We start from the raw sequence: 16,196 nt of genomic DNA on the forward strand, positions 1-16,196 counted from the left end.
TAATGGTTTCTATGTTTTTAAGGTACCAGCAAATGACAGTTGTTAGCAATTATGGCTCAAAGAAGGCGGCAGGTGGAAACTGTACTCTCCCAGGGAGAAAGATGGAGACTAGGAAAAGAGGAATATCAAGAGTGACCAAGTCCAAGAGAAAAGCAGACAGCAAGAGACGATCAGAAGCAGCACAAGCAGCTGAAGAACACAGCTATTTGAAAGAAAAAAGATATACCTAAATTTGACATTGGTTTCAATGCGTGAATTGTATCCTAAACTCTATTATTGTCTCATATTTTTCCTGCAATCTCCTCTCTTATTTTATTCCTTTTTATATAATGTCTTCTTATGAACAACCTCAAGTTCATTGTGAAATGAGGTATATGTAAATAAATGCATGTACTGGCATGTCTAAATTTATATCTTCACAGGCACTTTTGTATTCAGGGCTAATGATTTAAAGACATATATAGTACAGTTAAGACAAATATATTTGTTGATTTGAATTAATAAAAGTGTAGAGGTGGTAATATATGATAAACTCATTACATTCATATATCACAGAACCTCTAAATGTACTGATAAATTTAGCCCTTTGGGGCCATTGGGCTTTAGTTTGTTCACTCTGAGATAAATCTCAGATAGAGGCAAAAGAGATTTCTTTTAAAAAAAAAAAAGATTTTTTTTTTTAATTTATTTATTTGAGAGAGAGAGCGAGAGAGGGAGAGAGCACAAGCAGGGGGAGCGGCAGAGGGAGAGGGAAAAGCAGACTCTACATTGAGCAGGGAGCCTGATGCGGGGTTGGATCCCAGGACCCGGAGATCATGACCTGAGCCGAAGGCAGAAACTTAACTGACTGAGCCACGCAGGTGTTCCAAAAGACATTTCTAAATAATGATCTAATGGGTTCAAGGTACAGAGAAGAAAAAATGTAGTTACCTTGAAACACAAATCAGATCTTTTCCCCCAAACTTCTTATTTCTTTTCCCCCAAAATCTTATTTCTCCTTGGAACAGCAATTCTGAGCCGGGGCGATTTTGCCCCCAGGGGACATTTGGCATGTCTGGAGACGTTTTTGGTTGTCACAACTAGATGGGGATGGGGGGTGCTGCTGACATCTAGTGGGGAGAGGCTAGGGATGCTGCTAACCAATGTACACAGGACAGCCCCCCACCGCTGAGAAGAACCCCGCCCTGAATGTCACCGGTGCCCAGGTTGAGGAAGGAAGCTCCTATGCAAAGCAGGTTCCTGAACATACTCAGATTCTATCCATTCAGCCAGGATTGCGAACCAGGTGTCTCAGGATGAGTCCAGAGGTGGCCTTTGCCCTATTATCACAAGTAGCTGAAGTCTCGAGAGTTCCCAGGGATCTATATAGTTTCCCTAGTTCAAAATCTGCCCAGTCTGTCATATCCCCAACGAATATTCCTCACCGAGGTATAAAAAAGAAGGGAGGAGGGAACTCATACAAAACCCACACTCAGAACAAATACAAACATTTTAATCATTAGGTGACTATAAACATATGAAGAAAGCACTTACAGTGAGAGTATGTATCACCATTAAAATTTATTTTAAAAGCAGTGTTTGCAGCTGCTTTTAAATAAATATCAAAGTGGTCAATAGGCTGCATATATTTGCTCTCTGCATATAATTCTGAAGTGGACAAACCTGGATATATTGAAGATAGTTATCCACTGTGTTGCATTTCGGAATATTATATCCTTGGTAAAAGCTGAAATCTGATCCAAACATATTTTCACTGAACCAGACCTTAGCAAATGTGTTCAGCAACCTCTTATCATAGTCATCAGTGACTCTGCCCCCATACTGAATTTCTCCTATCATGTAGCGGATGGTGGTCCAGGAGACACCCTGCGGACATCAACAGAATAGTTGTGTAGAACTGACTACCGGCTCATCCTGATTTTCCCCGCCAATATACATCTGTATATTTGTGGTCACGAATGTCATTCATTCATTCTTCATCAGTAATGTTAAAAGTGCAGGAAGAAAATGACATAGCCAAATCTTGAGGATTACACAAAGCTCCTGCTCATGATTTGAAATAGGCCCCTTTGGTGCATTCATATGCTTTCATACTTCAATTTCAACCACCACAACAAAAAGATAGTTTTGCAGAAAACTGACGCAGCTCTTTAAAAAGCACATGCTTCAAAAGTGATCTAGACTTTCATTTTCATTTTTTAAGATTCTAAAAAACAAGTTTTCTCACCCTTTCCCCCTCCCATTCGACCCTTCTGCCTTGCAAGTAATTTCAACTCAGCTTTGAGAAATACAAAGATAATCGAAATTGGTTCATTTTCTTCATCTGAAATCCAGAGGCAAGTGTGACCTAGCTGGCGTTACATAAAGGTAAGACCTTGCAAGCACAGAAGATCATCACTGTCACAGGATCAATCCCCCAGCTGGGCAGGAGCATGAGCCTGAGGACCCACGCCCAGTACCTTTTTGACGTCCATGTCATCTAAGTGGTTTTGGATGAACTGCACAGTGGCATTAAAGTCGGCCTGATTAAATTCATAGGGGATGTTCCACCCCAGAGGACCGAACTTCCTCCTCTCCTGGACTGTGGAGTGCAGGAAAGCCACAGTATAGAGCATGGGTTTCCACTGGGCTGCAGTGTTCACGTCCAGCAGGTCCTGGCTCACACCTGTCATGGTTGGTGGGGTAAAAACCTTGATCGTCACTCACACACCTTTATTTTTTATTACATTTAGAGGTTATGAAGTATTTTTGTAAATTTCTGATAGTAAAATTCACTTATCTCGAATTATTTTTATCACATTCATATGACAACTATAATTTAACCTCTGGGTGTCCAGAGGGTATTTCTCTCTGAAAAATCTGCAAAGAGATTGGGGGAGGTGGTTGGGAGCCGGTAACATGGGGGTCAAGTTCCTGCCACTCTGACAAGATATGGTGGGGATAAACTAGAGGGGGAAGAAGGATGGCAGTAAAATGAATACTACTACTAAAATACTAGTATTTTAAATACTATTACTAATATTAGTATTATTTATTACTAATAATTTAATATTATTTAATATAATACTATTACTAGTATTATAAATGCTACTATTTAAACTACTACTAATAATAATTATTTATTATTGCCATTATTATTATTATTATTTGGAACCTGTACTCAGGTTGCAACGGGCTTCTGTATATACTACTAACAATTTAATATTAATTAAGACAATGTATATAGAAGCCTACCAAAGCTGAGTATATTCCCCAAATAATTATCATTATTATATGTGTTTATATTATATATAACTGTATATTTTTTATTTAGAATTTTTTTACTGCCCTCATCCTTCCACATCTATTTTATCCCCACATTACCTCGCAGCCTGACAAGAATTTGAGCCTTGTTATCAACTCAATAAAAACTGTAGATGGTTCAGATGGCGTCATGAAATGGAGGCAGGTCATAACTTGAATTCAGCCTCTCCTCTTGGAAAAGGCTACTGGCCAACTTTAGGTAGGGAGCATGAAGACCATAAATGACAAAATTATGTTAACATAAAAAGGCAGGTATCTAGCTGGAGAAGAGCACAGGCCAAAGAAGAGCAATATGGGAAAAAGGGAAAATTCAAGGTGGATAATGGTGACTTCTGATGCCCTGAGGCCACCAGAGCATATTCCACATGGAGCATGACAAGGTACCACCCTCTCCCCATCACATTAAATAACAGGACAATTTGCTATAGCTCCATCCTAGCTCATTGTTTTTACAATTTCATTAAAAGACAACAAATTTAAGTATAAGAAGTCCCATTAAGGGCACCTGGGTGGCTCAGATGGTTAAGCGTCTGCCTTTGGCTCAGGTCATGATCTCAGGGTCCTGGGATCGAGTCCCGCATTGGGTTCCCTGCTCCTTGGGAGCCTGCTTCTCCCTCTGCCTCTCTCTCTCTCTCTCTGTCTCTCATGAATAAATAAATAAAATCTTTAAAAAAAAAAACAACAAAGAAGTCCCATTAAAAAAAAAATCCCATAAACTTGGAAGTATTCCTCGACTCACCGCCATATGTTCTTTTCAATCCTGCCCGGAGGCCCTGTGGAGGCTCATTGGCAAATTTAATGGCCATCTGAAGGAGCGTAATGGGAAAGTGCTTATGAACTTCGGTGGTCATCCATAGGCGGAAAGCATCATGTACAATCTCGGTTTCTATAATTATGTCCATTAGCTCATCCATGAAATCGAGCCCCAGATGGCAGTTCTGCAGAAGTGCCCATCCTCCCTAAGTCAACAACAGTAAACGGAAATGAGACACTATTTCCTGTTTCACCCAGAGATGTAAATTAATATATTCTTTAGAAAGTAGGTAATTAAAATTTTAAAAGAGAAACACACTAACGACTAAATTAATCCAAGTCAAATCTATGGATACAACAAGGTTTATTTGAGATAAGTATGTTTGTTTTTCTTGTTCCATGCATTTGTCTCACAGCATACCAGCATGCCAACTGATAATATTTGGTAGGAGTCAGGAAAATAACCAGAGTTGGCCTCAACTCTGAAGAGATAACATCACTGTCATGTGCAGATGGTTGAGTGAAAATGTCCATTTACCTCAGCTTCCTCCCACGTTCCATGAGAAGTACAAAGAAGGGACATTTTTAAAGGCATGAACTCTTAAGGACAAGGACAGTGAGGGCAAAGACAATATCAGTAACATTTAAAAGAGACTCAAGAAAGCTAACTCCTCAACTGGCATTCAAGGAAAGCTGACAAGTAACCTGATTTATGCCACATAACTCCAAACACTCAAGAGCAGGTGGTGAGACATTCCTGTGGAAGTGGGAGAGAAGATGCGCTCACACAAGAGACCGAAAGTCCAGCCCCCCAAAATATTCCTGCGTCGCCTAAAGAAAGAGGGGAAAGCTGATTTTCTTTAGAAGGGACAATGGACAGGGTCTGGACTGAAGGACATCAGCACATTAAGGGTCTAGAAACCTCACTGAAGACAGATGAAAGAAAGGCTACCTACTCAATTTTGAGACCTATTCCCTCCCTCCTCTCATGGAGTTCCCAAAACCCTGGCAGCAGGATGTATACCCTCTAGAAAGTGGGAGAGCCTTCTGTGGGGAATCTGCCCACTCTAAGAACAAGAGCCTTAGAAGATAATAAGCCCTATCTTTTGTATAACACATTTTATGAGCATAAGAATGTTCCTTGTATAAAGCAACAAAGGCAATATTTTAGATCATTTTGTAATAATTTACTCAATATCTGATCTATAGAATATTTTTGCTAAAATGATCTAGAATATCCAGATCACCATCTCGAGTTGTTTTCTTGACTCTGTAATTTTGGATCATTTAGATTTGACTAGTGCAGCAAATTTAAAATCTTGGTATATAAAATGGATCACTATGAAATTTCATATACCCCTTCTATTTTCTTGAGGAGTATATAGCACTGCTGAATAAGTAAACTATTTTTTGTCCCTTGAAAAATTCAATTGGCACTGTTCACAATTCAAAAAAAATTAAATATAAAACATAACAACCACAAAAAGGATTGAGCCACCCTCTGTCACCCAGCATGCTGGGGAATCTGAGGTGAGAAGTTTGCTGTTTCAACTCTCCCCCTGGAATCCATTAGCCAAGGCTGTTTCTGTGGGATTACCCCATTCTGTATTAAATGTTTTGTGTTCTTCTTACTGAGTAGATCATCCACATTGCTATTCTTGTGTACTTGGTTCATTCTGTCGTATTGCCTCAAACCTTCCTTTTTTTCTTTTATTAAGATTTTATTTTTTAAGTACTCTCTACATCCAACATGGGGCTTGAACCTGTAACTCCAAGATCAAGAGTTGCGGGCTCTACTGACTGAGCCAGCCAGGTGCCCTACCTCCAATCTTTCCTACAAAACTTACAAAAACTAGTATCTCTGAAAGTTATAAGCATGCTAATAATAACACTATTTTTTTCTTTTACTTGATTTACTAAACTAGTAAACAGAAAACATGAATAAACTGAAGGCTAAAATTATTCCATTTATATTCTAATTGCCTGAAACTATAATTATTAAACACTTATTTATTTTAAATTAGAGTTAGAGTTAAATAGGTGTCCTGTTATTTTTGGTGTCTTTGTTCTAAGCACAGTAATATGCAGAGGGAGGAAAGAGGAAGTAAAAAAGAGGGAGGGAAGAATGGGGAGGAGGCCAAGAGGAGGGAAAGGCCAGGGTTGAAGTCCACTAAGCTCTCATGTCAGACCAGACCTGGGATTCTTTTTAAGATTTTATTTATTTATTTTAGAGAGAGAGAAAGCGCATAAGCAGGAGGAAGGGCAGAGGAGGAGTGGGTAGAGAGAATCCAAGCAGACTCCACAGAGCCCAACTCAGGGCTCAATCCCAGGACCCTGAGCAGAAATTAAGAGTTGGATGCTTAATCAACCTAGCCACCCAGGCGCCCCTTCCAGACCTGGCATTCTTAAGTATAGATGCATGTTTTCATCTCTGGATACACTTCAGTCCACCCCTGTTGCCCTCCCAGCTGCATATCAAGTGCTCAGACAAGGCACACACATGTGAGCCCCCCCACAACCTTCACCAAAGCTGGGGGTGGGGCACAACTTGGGGATAAAAGAGCCGCAAGGTAAATATGGAGGTTCTAGAACACAGTGGGCTCAGTTCTAGACCAGAGGAAAGAAACCAGGATGCAGCACAATAGAGGTTCTAGATTCAGTGGCTAGGACCTAGAGCCCAGTGGTTTCACGGTGGGCCTAGCGAGACAGCAAGTTCTGCCCTCAGCAGGGGGATTCCCTGGAGGGCAAAGAAGGAGTTTTGAGATATGGGGGGAGAGCTCAGACTCAGGGAAGGAGGAGTAGGGTCTGATCTAAAAAAAAGCCAGAAAGGCATCTAGACCAAGACTGCATGTTCTCCAGTGGGAATGAGAAGCCAAGTCATTCCGTCCTCTTTGCTTGGCCAAAGCATGGAGGAAGAGGAAAACAGGGGTAACAGTTCCTCCAGACAGAGTTAGACACTGCAGAAAGGGCTAGACCAGAGTAAACACATGAGTGCCCTGTCCTAGAGATGGAATTCTAGAGATGAAATGGAAAACCTTGTGCATTCAGTTAATTTAAGTCCCTGGAAGTGTCCCAGCTCTGGACTGGACTATCCCTTTGCAAGATTACCATGTGGTTTCTAGCACTTTATAGCCTCCAGGTAAGGCCTGAGCATGGCATGCTCTGCATGCTACAGAATTTGCAAGCCACAAAGGGCTCTAGGAGCCCCAGCCTGGAAGGCAATAAGCCAGGTATATATAATAAAACCTCTGGTACCACCACAAGGTAATGGCAGATTCCTGGCCTCTGGGATCTGGGCCAAGCCTGGGGGACTCCAGAGCACAGATTATACATTCTGGAACTCAAGAAAGACATGGTGTGGTGGATTCTGGAGTGCTGGGGATTCCAAGAGCAGCGCAGGAATCATGGTGGAGGGGCTAGAGTGTATGGCACAGGGGTTGGGGCTGTAGACCCCTCCCCACTCCCAAGGATTTGGGATCTAGAGTGGGGCTTAACATTATGCAAACTGGTCGAGAAATAAGATGCTCTGGTTGGGTAAGTTTTCCATAAGTCAAGGCTCAGCAGAAAAAATTGTATTTGTTTTTCTATGAAAATTTTCTAATAGATATTAAACCTTTTCCTGTTTAGTGAACAGCACAAAGCATGTAAATTTAAACTCTTAATGATTCATAAATTCTTTTCTGAATTGCTATTCTATAACCTGTAATAACAACATAACCTAAAAGTAGACATTTGGCCTCACATTTGCCATGGTCTGCTGTAAGAGCTTGCGCGCATGGACCTCCTGGCCCTGGCCCATGGACACATAACGGGTTTCTATTTTTAATCTCTTCCCCAAGGCAATGATGGAATCCGTGGGATCTGAGCCCATAGATAGGAGACAGATGAGTGGTGTCCGTGGATCAGATTCCTCCCACGTCTTTTCCAAGTCCAGGATAACTCCTTCTGCATAGCGCTCTCCCATAGAGTCCATGATGTACTTGCGGGCCTGCCAAAAACAGTACAGGAATCACCAAAACTGATTCTAACTCCTCCATGTGTTATGATGCAGGGTGGCTTCCAAAATTCATTTTGGTAGAGTATCTCAATGATGTCCACAGTAACTCTGCCAGGGAAATAGGACAGAGACATTTTTCTTGTTATATCTCCACTCTATAGATGATAGAGAGGCTGTGTTATTTGCCAACATACAGTCACACAGTTCAAAGACCAGAACCCAAGTTGGCTGACCACTTGTCTGGAACCTGTTCTATACACTGGCTACTTCTTGGTACATAAAAAATTAAAATTATTAGGAAACTGTATTATTTAGGATGCTTTAAGGGAAATGTATATGCATTCTAATACAAATAACCAGCACAATGCCTGGGATTTCATGGATACTTATCAACAGATAACTGAACGATTTCTTATTAAATGAAATATATTAGATATTTAATGAATGAGTTAATGTTTTAAAGATTTAGTCCATAATTATTCTCCTAATCATTCTCATGATCCCTTTCCATTTTTGGCTTATCCCCTTTACCATTAATTTTGTTTTGACTGAAATACATGCTCACAATATCACAGACTTTGTCAACTGTATTATCAACCATATAAAAATATTTCAAGTAACAACATAGTCCTTTTCCAAACAAAGTAAAATAATTAATCAATAAGATACTATTATGAGTATGACCTTTAGTTTCTATTCTCCCTCTGGTAAAAACTGGGTTCCCTCATTGGGGAGGATGTGTGCTATGGTGAGCGCTGTGAATTGTGTAAGACTGTTGAATCACAGACCTGTACCTCTGAAACAAATAATCCATTGTATGTTAAAAAAAAAAAAAAAAGAAGAAGAAGATAGCAGGAAGGGAAAAATGAAGGGGGGGAATCAGAGGGGGAGACAAACCATGAGAGACTATGGACTCTGAGAAACAGAGGATTCTGGGGGTGGGCATGGGGGATGGGTTAGCCTGGTGATGGGAATTAAGGAGGGCACGTACTGCATGGAGCACTGGGTGTTATATGCAAACAATGAATCATGGAACACTACATCAAAAACTAATGATGTAATGTATGGTGATTAACATAACATAATAAAATTTTAAAAATTAAAAAAAAAAATCAAATGGAAGAAAAAAAAAAACTGGGTTCCCTCAAAGAAAAATTTCCTATTCTGTTTTCTTCTCCTACCCCCATGGGAGTAAAACCCAAGTTTCCCTCCCCAGTGAGATTCCCCAGAAAAATTTCTCTCACATAATAAGCAGAGTGAGGTGGGCCATGGTGGGACCCCACTTCCATTTCCAGAGAAACACAAAACAGTTGTAGGCAGGGTTTCCCTTAAATCAGAGAGGCTTGAGATAGACCTGGGCCAAAATGAGAGTGGTGCTGGTTAAACTGTTGTCTTTGACTTACAAACATCCAAAGTTTGATTTCAGTCAGTAAAACAGGCTCTTCCTCCATTTTGAATATCCAGCTAGGCACTATGCATTCTCAAAGGTCTCTGAGCTTAAAATTTGGGATGATGTCCCCGCTCACATTTGTCCTCTTTGCAGGTTAGAGTAGGAAGGTAGTGGCTACAATAAGAGACTCATCCAGATTTTGGGTGAGGAGTGGGATTTATCTAGACAAGGAGGACAGGTAGGAGAGGCAGTGTGGTGAGAATTCCATGCAGAGAGCACAAATGCAGAGACCTTGAAACAGAAAAGAGCAAGTCACCAAGAGGGGACAGAAGGACATGCAGTATGACTTATGTAAGATTCAGCTGTGGGGCACCCAGGCTTCTGCATAGCTCGTTGGCACAAATGGAAATAGAGTGCCACATTGTCACAACTTACTCTTCACACACTTCTGAAGAATATTTTTGTCCCAATACCTGATTCCAATGAAAAATAAACAAGTAAAAAAGCAACAAGTAAACCTCTGCACCTATTCTGACCCTCTTCGCTGAGCGTTTTTGAGACACAAATGTTCACACACTTCTGAAGAACATTTTTGTCCCAATACCTGATTCCAAAGAAAAATAAGCAAGTAAAAAAGCAACAAGTAAACCTCTGCACCTATTCTGACCCTCTTCGCTGAGTGTTTTTGAGACACAAATGTGTATGTGGCATGAGATACCCTCTAAGAGTGCACTGTTTTTGCAACCAGGCAGCTGAATGTCCCCTGACATGGGCAGTCATGCTCATCCAAAATACTGAGAACAAGCCTGATGCTGCTTATGGAGAATGGGGACTAAATATACCCACACTGTAGACCTTTGAATATACGTCCCAAGAAGGTGTCTGGTTGAAAATCACAAAAGGAATGTAATGTGAGTATAAGAATTTCAGAGGAGAGGACATTTTTCCAGAGGGCCCTTGCAGATCTTAAGACTTGAGTGTTATCAAAGAGGCCTTGGGAAGCCACTGAAAGACTTTAAAAAGCAAGGAATAGCATAATCATATTTCCATTCCTTCTAGAGTATACAGAATAGACTAGAGTGAGCAAGAAGGAACAAGAGGAGATCCCAGTTAGGAAGCCATTGCTGCGGTCAGTCTATAGATGACAGAAGCTAGGATGAAGATGACAAAATTACAAAGGAGCCTTGTAGACTTAAATTCAGCATAGAACCAAATAAAGTGTTACATCAGAAAAAAAAAAAAGGAAGAAAGGAAGAGAGTAGAGGGAGAGAGAAAGAGGGGAGAGAAGGAAGGAAAGAAGATGGAGGAAGAAAGAAAGGGAAGGGAGAGAAAGGAAAGAGGGAAAGAGGGAAGAAGAAAAGAAGAGAAAAAAAAGAACAGAACTACTTGAACCTTCTACACTGTCCTTAAGGCAACAGTTTGACAATTCTTTTGGGCAGGATAAAAGTAATGAAGTTGAGAAGAAAAACTGAAGGAAGGGTGATCTCAGTTGCCCTGCATTACAGAACTCATTTTTCTTTTCTCAATAAATCATTGAATCTAGTTGTTTTCATGATTCCTCTGTACCTACCTGGACTTGGAGGTGGCTTTTCCCTGTTTTTAACACTCCCTCTGGAGAGTGGAGGGGAGAACTTCCTACATTCTATTATAAACCCAGCGTATTGTTAACTCTATGGCTTGTCTGGGGAAGCCCCTAAGGAATCCACCTGAGCTGAATATTCAAGCTAAAGTTTTCATTGTGAAGGCAGGACACGGGCAAGTCTTATTAGCAGTGACATTTCCAAGACAGGAGGCCAGCAGATTAAAGGTCTTTGAAAAGATGGATCTCCTGGAGGCAGGATTCACATTTAAACCATATGTAAAACTGACAGGGTTTTAGGCCAACTCTTGCATCAAGGGTCCTGAGATGCCTGGGGTTATAACTGTAGATTTGGGAATACTATGTCTCCCTCTCATCTACCTCTCCTCCCAAGGTTTCCACATCTTTCCTACTTCTTTTTTTTTTTTAAGTATTTTTATTTATTTTTGCAAGAGAGAGAGATAAAATGCACGAGTGAGGGGAAGGGGCAGAGGGAGAAGCAGGCTCCCCACTGAGCAGGGAGCCCGATGCAGGACTCGATCCCAGGACCCTGGGATCATGACCTGAGCTGAAGGCAGACGCTTCACCGACTGAGCCACCCTGGTGCCCTCACATCCTTCCTACTTAAAGAAACATTGTTTTACTACTAACAGAGTGGAGCAGCCATATCATTTTTGAGTTAATATAAAAATGGTAATGGAAGAGTAATACATTACTTTTACGTCATACCTATAAGCCGACCTTAAAAACATGGCTTTCTCATTCACTCCTGTACCATTTAGACCAAAGAAGATTATTAAATCACTTAGCCCAAATGTACACCTCACTACATTTGTTTACTTTTCCATTTGTCACAGAGGTATTGCCAGAAAATTCCATAGAAGCCTCCAAGAAAATTCTCACTGGGATTAAAATATTCAATATTTCTTTAAATTTAAAAGGAAATTCTCCTTAAAAATATTCTCCTAGGGGGCGCCTGGCTGGCTCAGTTGGTGGCACATGTGACTCTTGATCTCAGAGTTGTAGTAGGTTTGAGCCCCACAATGGGTGTAGAGATTATTTAAAAATAATAAAAACTTCTTTAAAAAATATTCTCCTATTTTTTTCTAATATGAACTTTTTACCTGGGCAATGGTTCTGTCAGGACACCAGGATCTAATAAGGAGAAGACGTCTAAAGCAGTCAAGAGATTTATCATAGGCATCTGGAAGGGGTTCTTCCTCAGGGTTTTCCTTATCAAACCAAATTTTCCACATTTTCTCATTTCTTGATATCTGAAAATACCAGGGAATAAGAATTGCACCACAGCACAGAAAGATCTTTCAGTAATAGTTCACGGTTATTTCTCATCATATCTTCTAACTATTCCAGACACGTGTGAATGATATCCCATGACTTTTTTTTTTAATTTTATATTCCACTACCAAAAATTGTGACAGTCTAAAATCAAATGTGATTTGCTCTAAAATCAGTCTGCATTAATGCCAGGTTACAGCTAGCTTTTGAAGTAGGGAGAGCCTTGGGTTGTTTAATTTCTTCTAATGCCTTTGTGGTATCAAATTTATGAGGAATAAAGAAATCAATGAAAACTCATTTTCATTATTTTAAGGAAATCTGATTTGCTCCATGAAATCCTCTCATGATCAGGAACCAGTTCACTCATTTATTCACGTATGTTTCCTCATTTTCCAAGACCACTCCTGGCACAAAAGAAGACATTTAATATATGTTTATTATTGAACAAAAAGCTTTTTGGTCAATACTCTATTAATCTAGAATAATTTGAAATATACGACTTAATATCACCATCAAATGAGTAATGACACACATGCTCCCTTTACACGATTGATAAGGAGGAAGAGAATACAGTCCATTCTCCTTTGGGGCTTAAAAATAGCGATGGCATTCCATGGGCAATCATCTCCAAAACATAGAACAAACAAATAATGTCAGCAGATAAATATGATCCAATATTCTCTGGTATATTCCCCTTGATTAAAGCCCCAGATATATTTCTTGGAAGCCTAATCAAAGGGAAAAACATTCCAGATCCGTATTTAGAAAGTATTGTGTAAGAATAAAAAGTAATAACCTCCCTCTATCATGAAAGACTACATGACGCGGAGGGATTTCAGGCATAAGACAATCTCCAGGAGACAGCAACTTCAGGAAGAGATATCAGTTGGGGAAAGGTCACTAGGAGTCATCTCATGATGCCAGGGGGCATTCAAACCTCCCAAATGAAAGTTATTTAATGCAAAAGAATGGGTTAAATTATATGGTAGAAATAATACAGACTACCAGGCATAAGCCAACACATACAGATAGAGCCAAACAGTAGGTTTCTGGTCAACCTAAACTGGGAAATTCAGGAACCAACCTTAGTACAATTTCTGGTCATAAAAAGCCTACAACTTGTGGCTGAATAAAGCCACCTTGCTCTCAGTGTGATTTCTCTCTGGTCATCTGATTCTCAAGAATCTGTTTTTTGGTTTGTCTCAATTCAGCTCTCTAGACACCACTTCCATGATCCCAGCACATACACAATTCATCAGGAACTGGCTGGTTATGACAAGGTAATAACTTGTAAAGATAAGGGGCCAAGGATTGGCATCAGATTTATGCCCAGACACCTGGCTAAGGCCAAACCATGGGAGAACAAGAGACAAAGAAGAAGAGAAGAACAAGAGGCGAGAAAAGGATCTCTAACATTTAGAGGCAAGCTGTTCATATTTCTTTTCGTTTAATCTCCAGGAAGATGGCAAAACCTCTTAAATATGTCTAGTGATTTCATTGAATCTCTCAGTTTTCCCACTTGTGGATCTCCAGTGGGTGTTACTGACATGGGGCACTGGACAGCACCAGTTAGAGGTGGGTGGGGTCTGCTTCATCAGAGTGTGAGTGAGCGGGAGGAAGGTCAGGCACCATGGCAAGAGTGACAACATTAAACAATCTCTCTCTTCCACAAATACCATAGCTAGTGATAAATCAGGAAGCTGCTCCCTGCGACACTGTCGTAAGCTTATTCAAAGCACAAGTTACCTGATCAAGGACATCTGAAAACTGTCTGAGTTTGCTGAGTTCCACCAAATTCAACCAGGTCATGTCCAGGATCCATTTAGATGGTTTAGGAGGACAAGCTTTAAGGTCCAAGGAGGCACCTCCTTTAAAATTAAACATAGAAAGTTACTAGATTTTTCTTTCTTTACTCTAAAACAATCTATTTATATAGAAAATCTTTTTCTTACACTTTTAATTATTTTACCACCTTGACATTTTTTAAAAGATTTTATTTATTATTCTGAGAGAGAGAAAGAGTGTGCATGTGTGCGTGAGTGCACATAAGCAAGGGGAGGGACAGAGGGAGAAGCAGACTCCACACTAAGTAGAAAGCCCAACACAGGGCTGGATCCCAGGACCCTGAGATCATGACCTGAGCCAAAGTCTGACACTTAGGGACGCCTGGGTGGCTCAGTCAGTTAAGCGTCTGCCTTCTGCTCAGGTCATGATCCCAGTGTCCTGGGATCGAGCCCCACATTGGGCTCCATCCTCAGCAGGGAGCCTGCTTCTCCCTCTGCCTGAAGCTCCCTCTGCTTGTGCTCTCTCTCTTTCTCAAATAAATAAATAAAATCTTTTTAAAAAAAAAAAGTCTGACACTTAACCAACTGAGCCACCCAGGCGCCCCATTACCTTGTCATTTTTTAGCCTCAGAAATATGTCATAGTAATGAACAAGCTTTATAATTGAATAAAGGAATAGATGATTTTAGAAAAACACATTTAAGAATCAGAAACATAGGTGTGGACCAGGGGGACGCTGGATTCTGTCCTAGCTCTATGTGGCCAAGGTCTAGGACAAGGCAGCTCATCTGTCTGGGTCTCTGTTTCCAAATATGTACACAGGGAATAATGAAGCCTGGGTGTTGTGATGATGACAGAATGAGAGAAAATATATATGTAAAGTGCACAAAACAGGGTCAAGACCACAGTAGAGGGTCACTAAATAAGCAGCTATTGTCAACATTAAGAACTGCTCGATGTTGGCACAAGCTCTTTCAAGGAGAGAATTTATCTAGAAATGTAAGCATCACTACATGTGTTTAAAGGGTTCTCTACTAGAGGAGGGGGGAAAGATGGCAGAGGAGTAGGGGACCCTATTTCAACTGGTCCCCAGAATTGAGCTGGATATCTACCAGACCACTCTGAGCACCCACGAAACCAGCCTGAGATGTAAGAAGATCTGGATCTCTACAAACAGAATATCGCAGGAGGTTGGTTTCAAGGTACGAAGCGGGGAGCCCTGATTCCGTGGGCAGATATCGGAGGATAAACGGCAGCGGGAGGGTGCCTGGCCGTGGGGATCCTACACCGCCGGTGAGTGACAGCCTCGCGCACTGCGGACAGGCGCAGACTCGCAGACTGGTAGCGTAGGGAAAGGATTTTAGGGTAGCCCCTGGGGTGGAAAACCAGACTGGCGGGGTCGCGCACACTTGAACCGCAGCCCCCCGGACAGAAACCAGAGCGGACAGAAACCAGAGCGACAGTCGTGCGCACGCGAACTGCAGCCTCCGAGACGGAAACCCGGTGCGCAGGGGTCCTGCCGGTGAACTGCAATCTCCGGGGTGGAAACCCCAAGCGGCGAAGTCGGCGAAGTCGCGCGCACACGAACTGCAGTCCCCGGGACAGGACCGCAAGCAGCGGAGTTGCACACTGCGCGAACTGGGAGCGGCTGGTGGTATTAGAAGCACAAAGGGCAAAAAAAAAAAAAAAAAAAGAAGCACAAAGGGCAGAGACGAGCCCCGACCTGGAGGCAGGACTGGGAGCGCTGCGGAGGGGCGCACAACCCAGGCTGCTGCAGTTTATAGCAGCACGGACAGAAACGGAGACGGTGTGGCCTGGAGAGCTCACTGAAGAACAGACTGCGGTCTCTCTGCTCTGAGGCAGAGGGCTGGAAACGGTCTCTTCTGCTCTGACTCGCGGAAGAGATGCGGAAAGCCGCCAGGGAAAGCCACCAGAGAACAAAAGCCCCAAAAACTGATTCCCGCTGAGCCCATCCCCCGCCACAGGGGCGCAGGGCAACACCGCCCAAACAGGGTTGCCTGAGTAACAGCGCGGCAGGCCCCTCCCGCAGAAGACAGGCTGGGAAAACAAGAGGCCAGCAACCCTAGGGTCCCA

General features: G+C 41.7%; 1 protein-coding gene across 5 annotated transcripts in view; it reads right to left on the reverse strand.

Annotated features, from left to right (window-relative positions):
- The window catches only part of DNAH5 (dynein axonemal heavy chain 5), a 259,439-nt gene that overhangs the window by 13,504 nt on the left and 229,739 nt on the right, over positions 1-16,196 (reverse strand). For 4 of the 5 annotated variants that reach the window (XM_081825908.1, XM_081825907.1, XM_081825906.1 and 1 more), the window contains exons 69-74: positions 14,065-14,186; positions 12,147-12,296; positions 7,799-8,044; positions 4,043-4,262; positions 2,460-2,665; positions 1,663-1,866 (exon numbers count right to left, since the gene is read on the reverse strand). In XM_081825908.1, coding sequence (XP_081682034.1) covers positions 1,663-1,866; positions 2,460-2,665; positions 4,043-4,262; positions 7,799-8,044; positions 12,147-12,296; positions 14,065-14,186 — 1,148 coding nt within the window. Of the gene's footprint in view, positions 1-1,662; positions 1,867-2,459; positions 2,666-4,042; positions 4,263-7,798; positions 8,162-12,146; positions 12,297-14,064; positions 14,187-16,196 lie in introns of those variants that run through there. The other variant, XM_081825909.1, reaches the window with a different exon arrangement.

Source organism: Leptonychotes weddellii, chromosome 7 (genome assembly GCF_054177405.1).
Source record: "Leptonychotes weddellii isolate Sample4059 chromosome 7, ASM5417740v2, whole genome shotgun sequence".
Classification (NCBI taxonomy): Eukaryota; Metazoa; Chordata; class Mammalia; order Carnivora; family Phocidae; genus Leptonychotes; species Leptonychotes weddellii.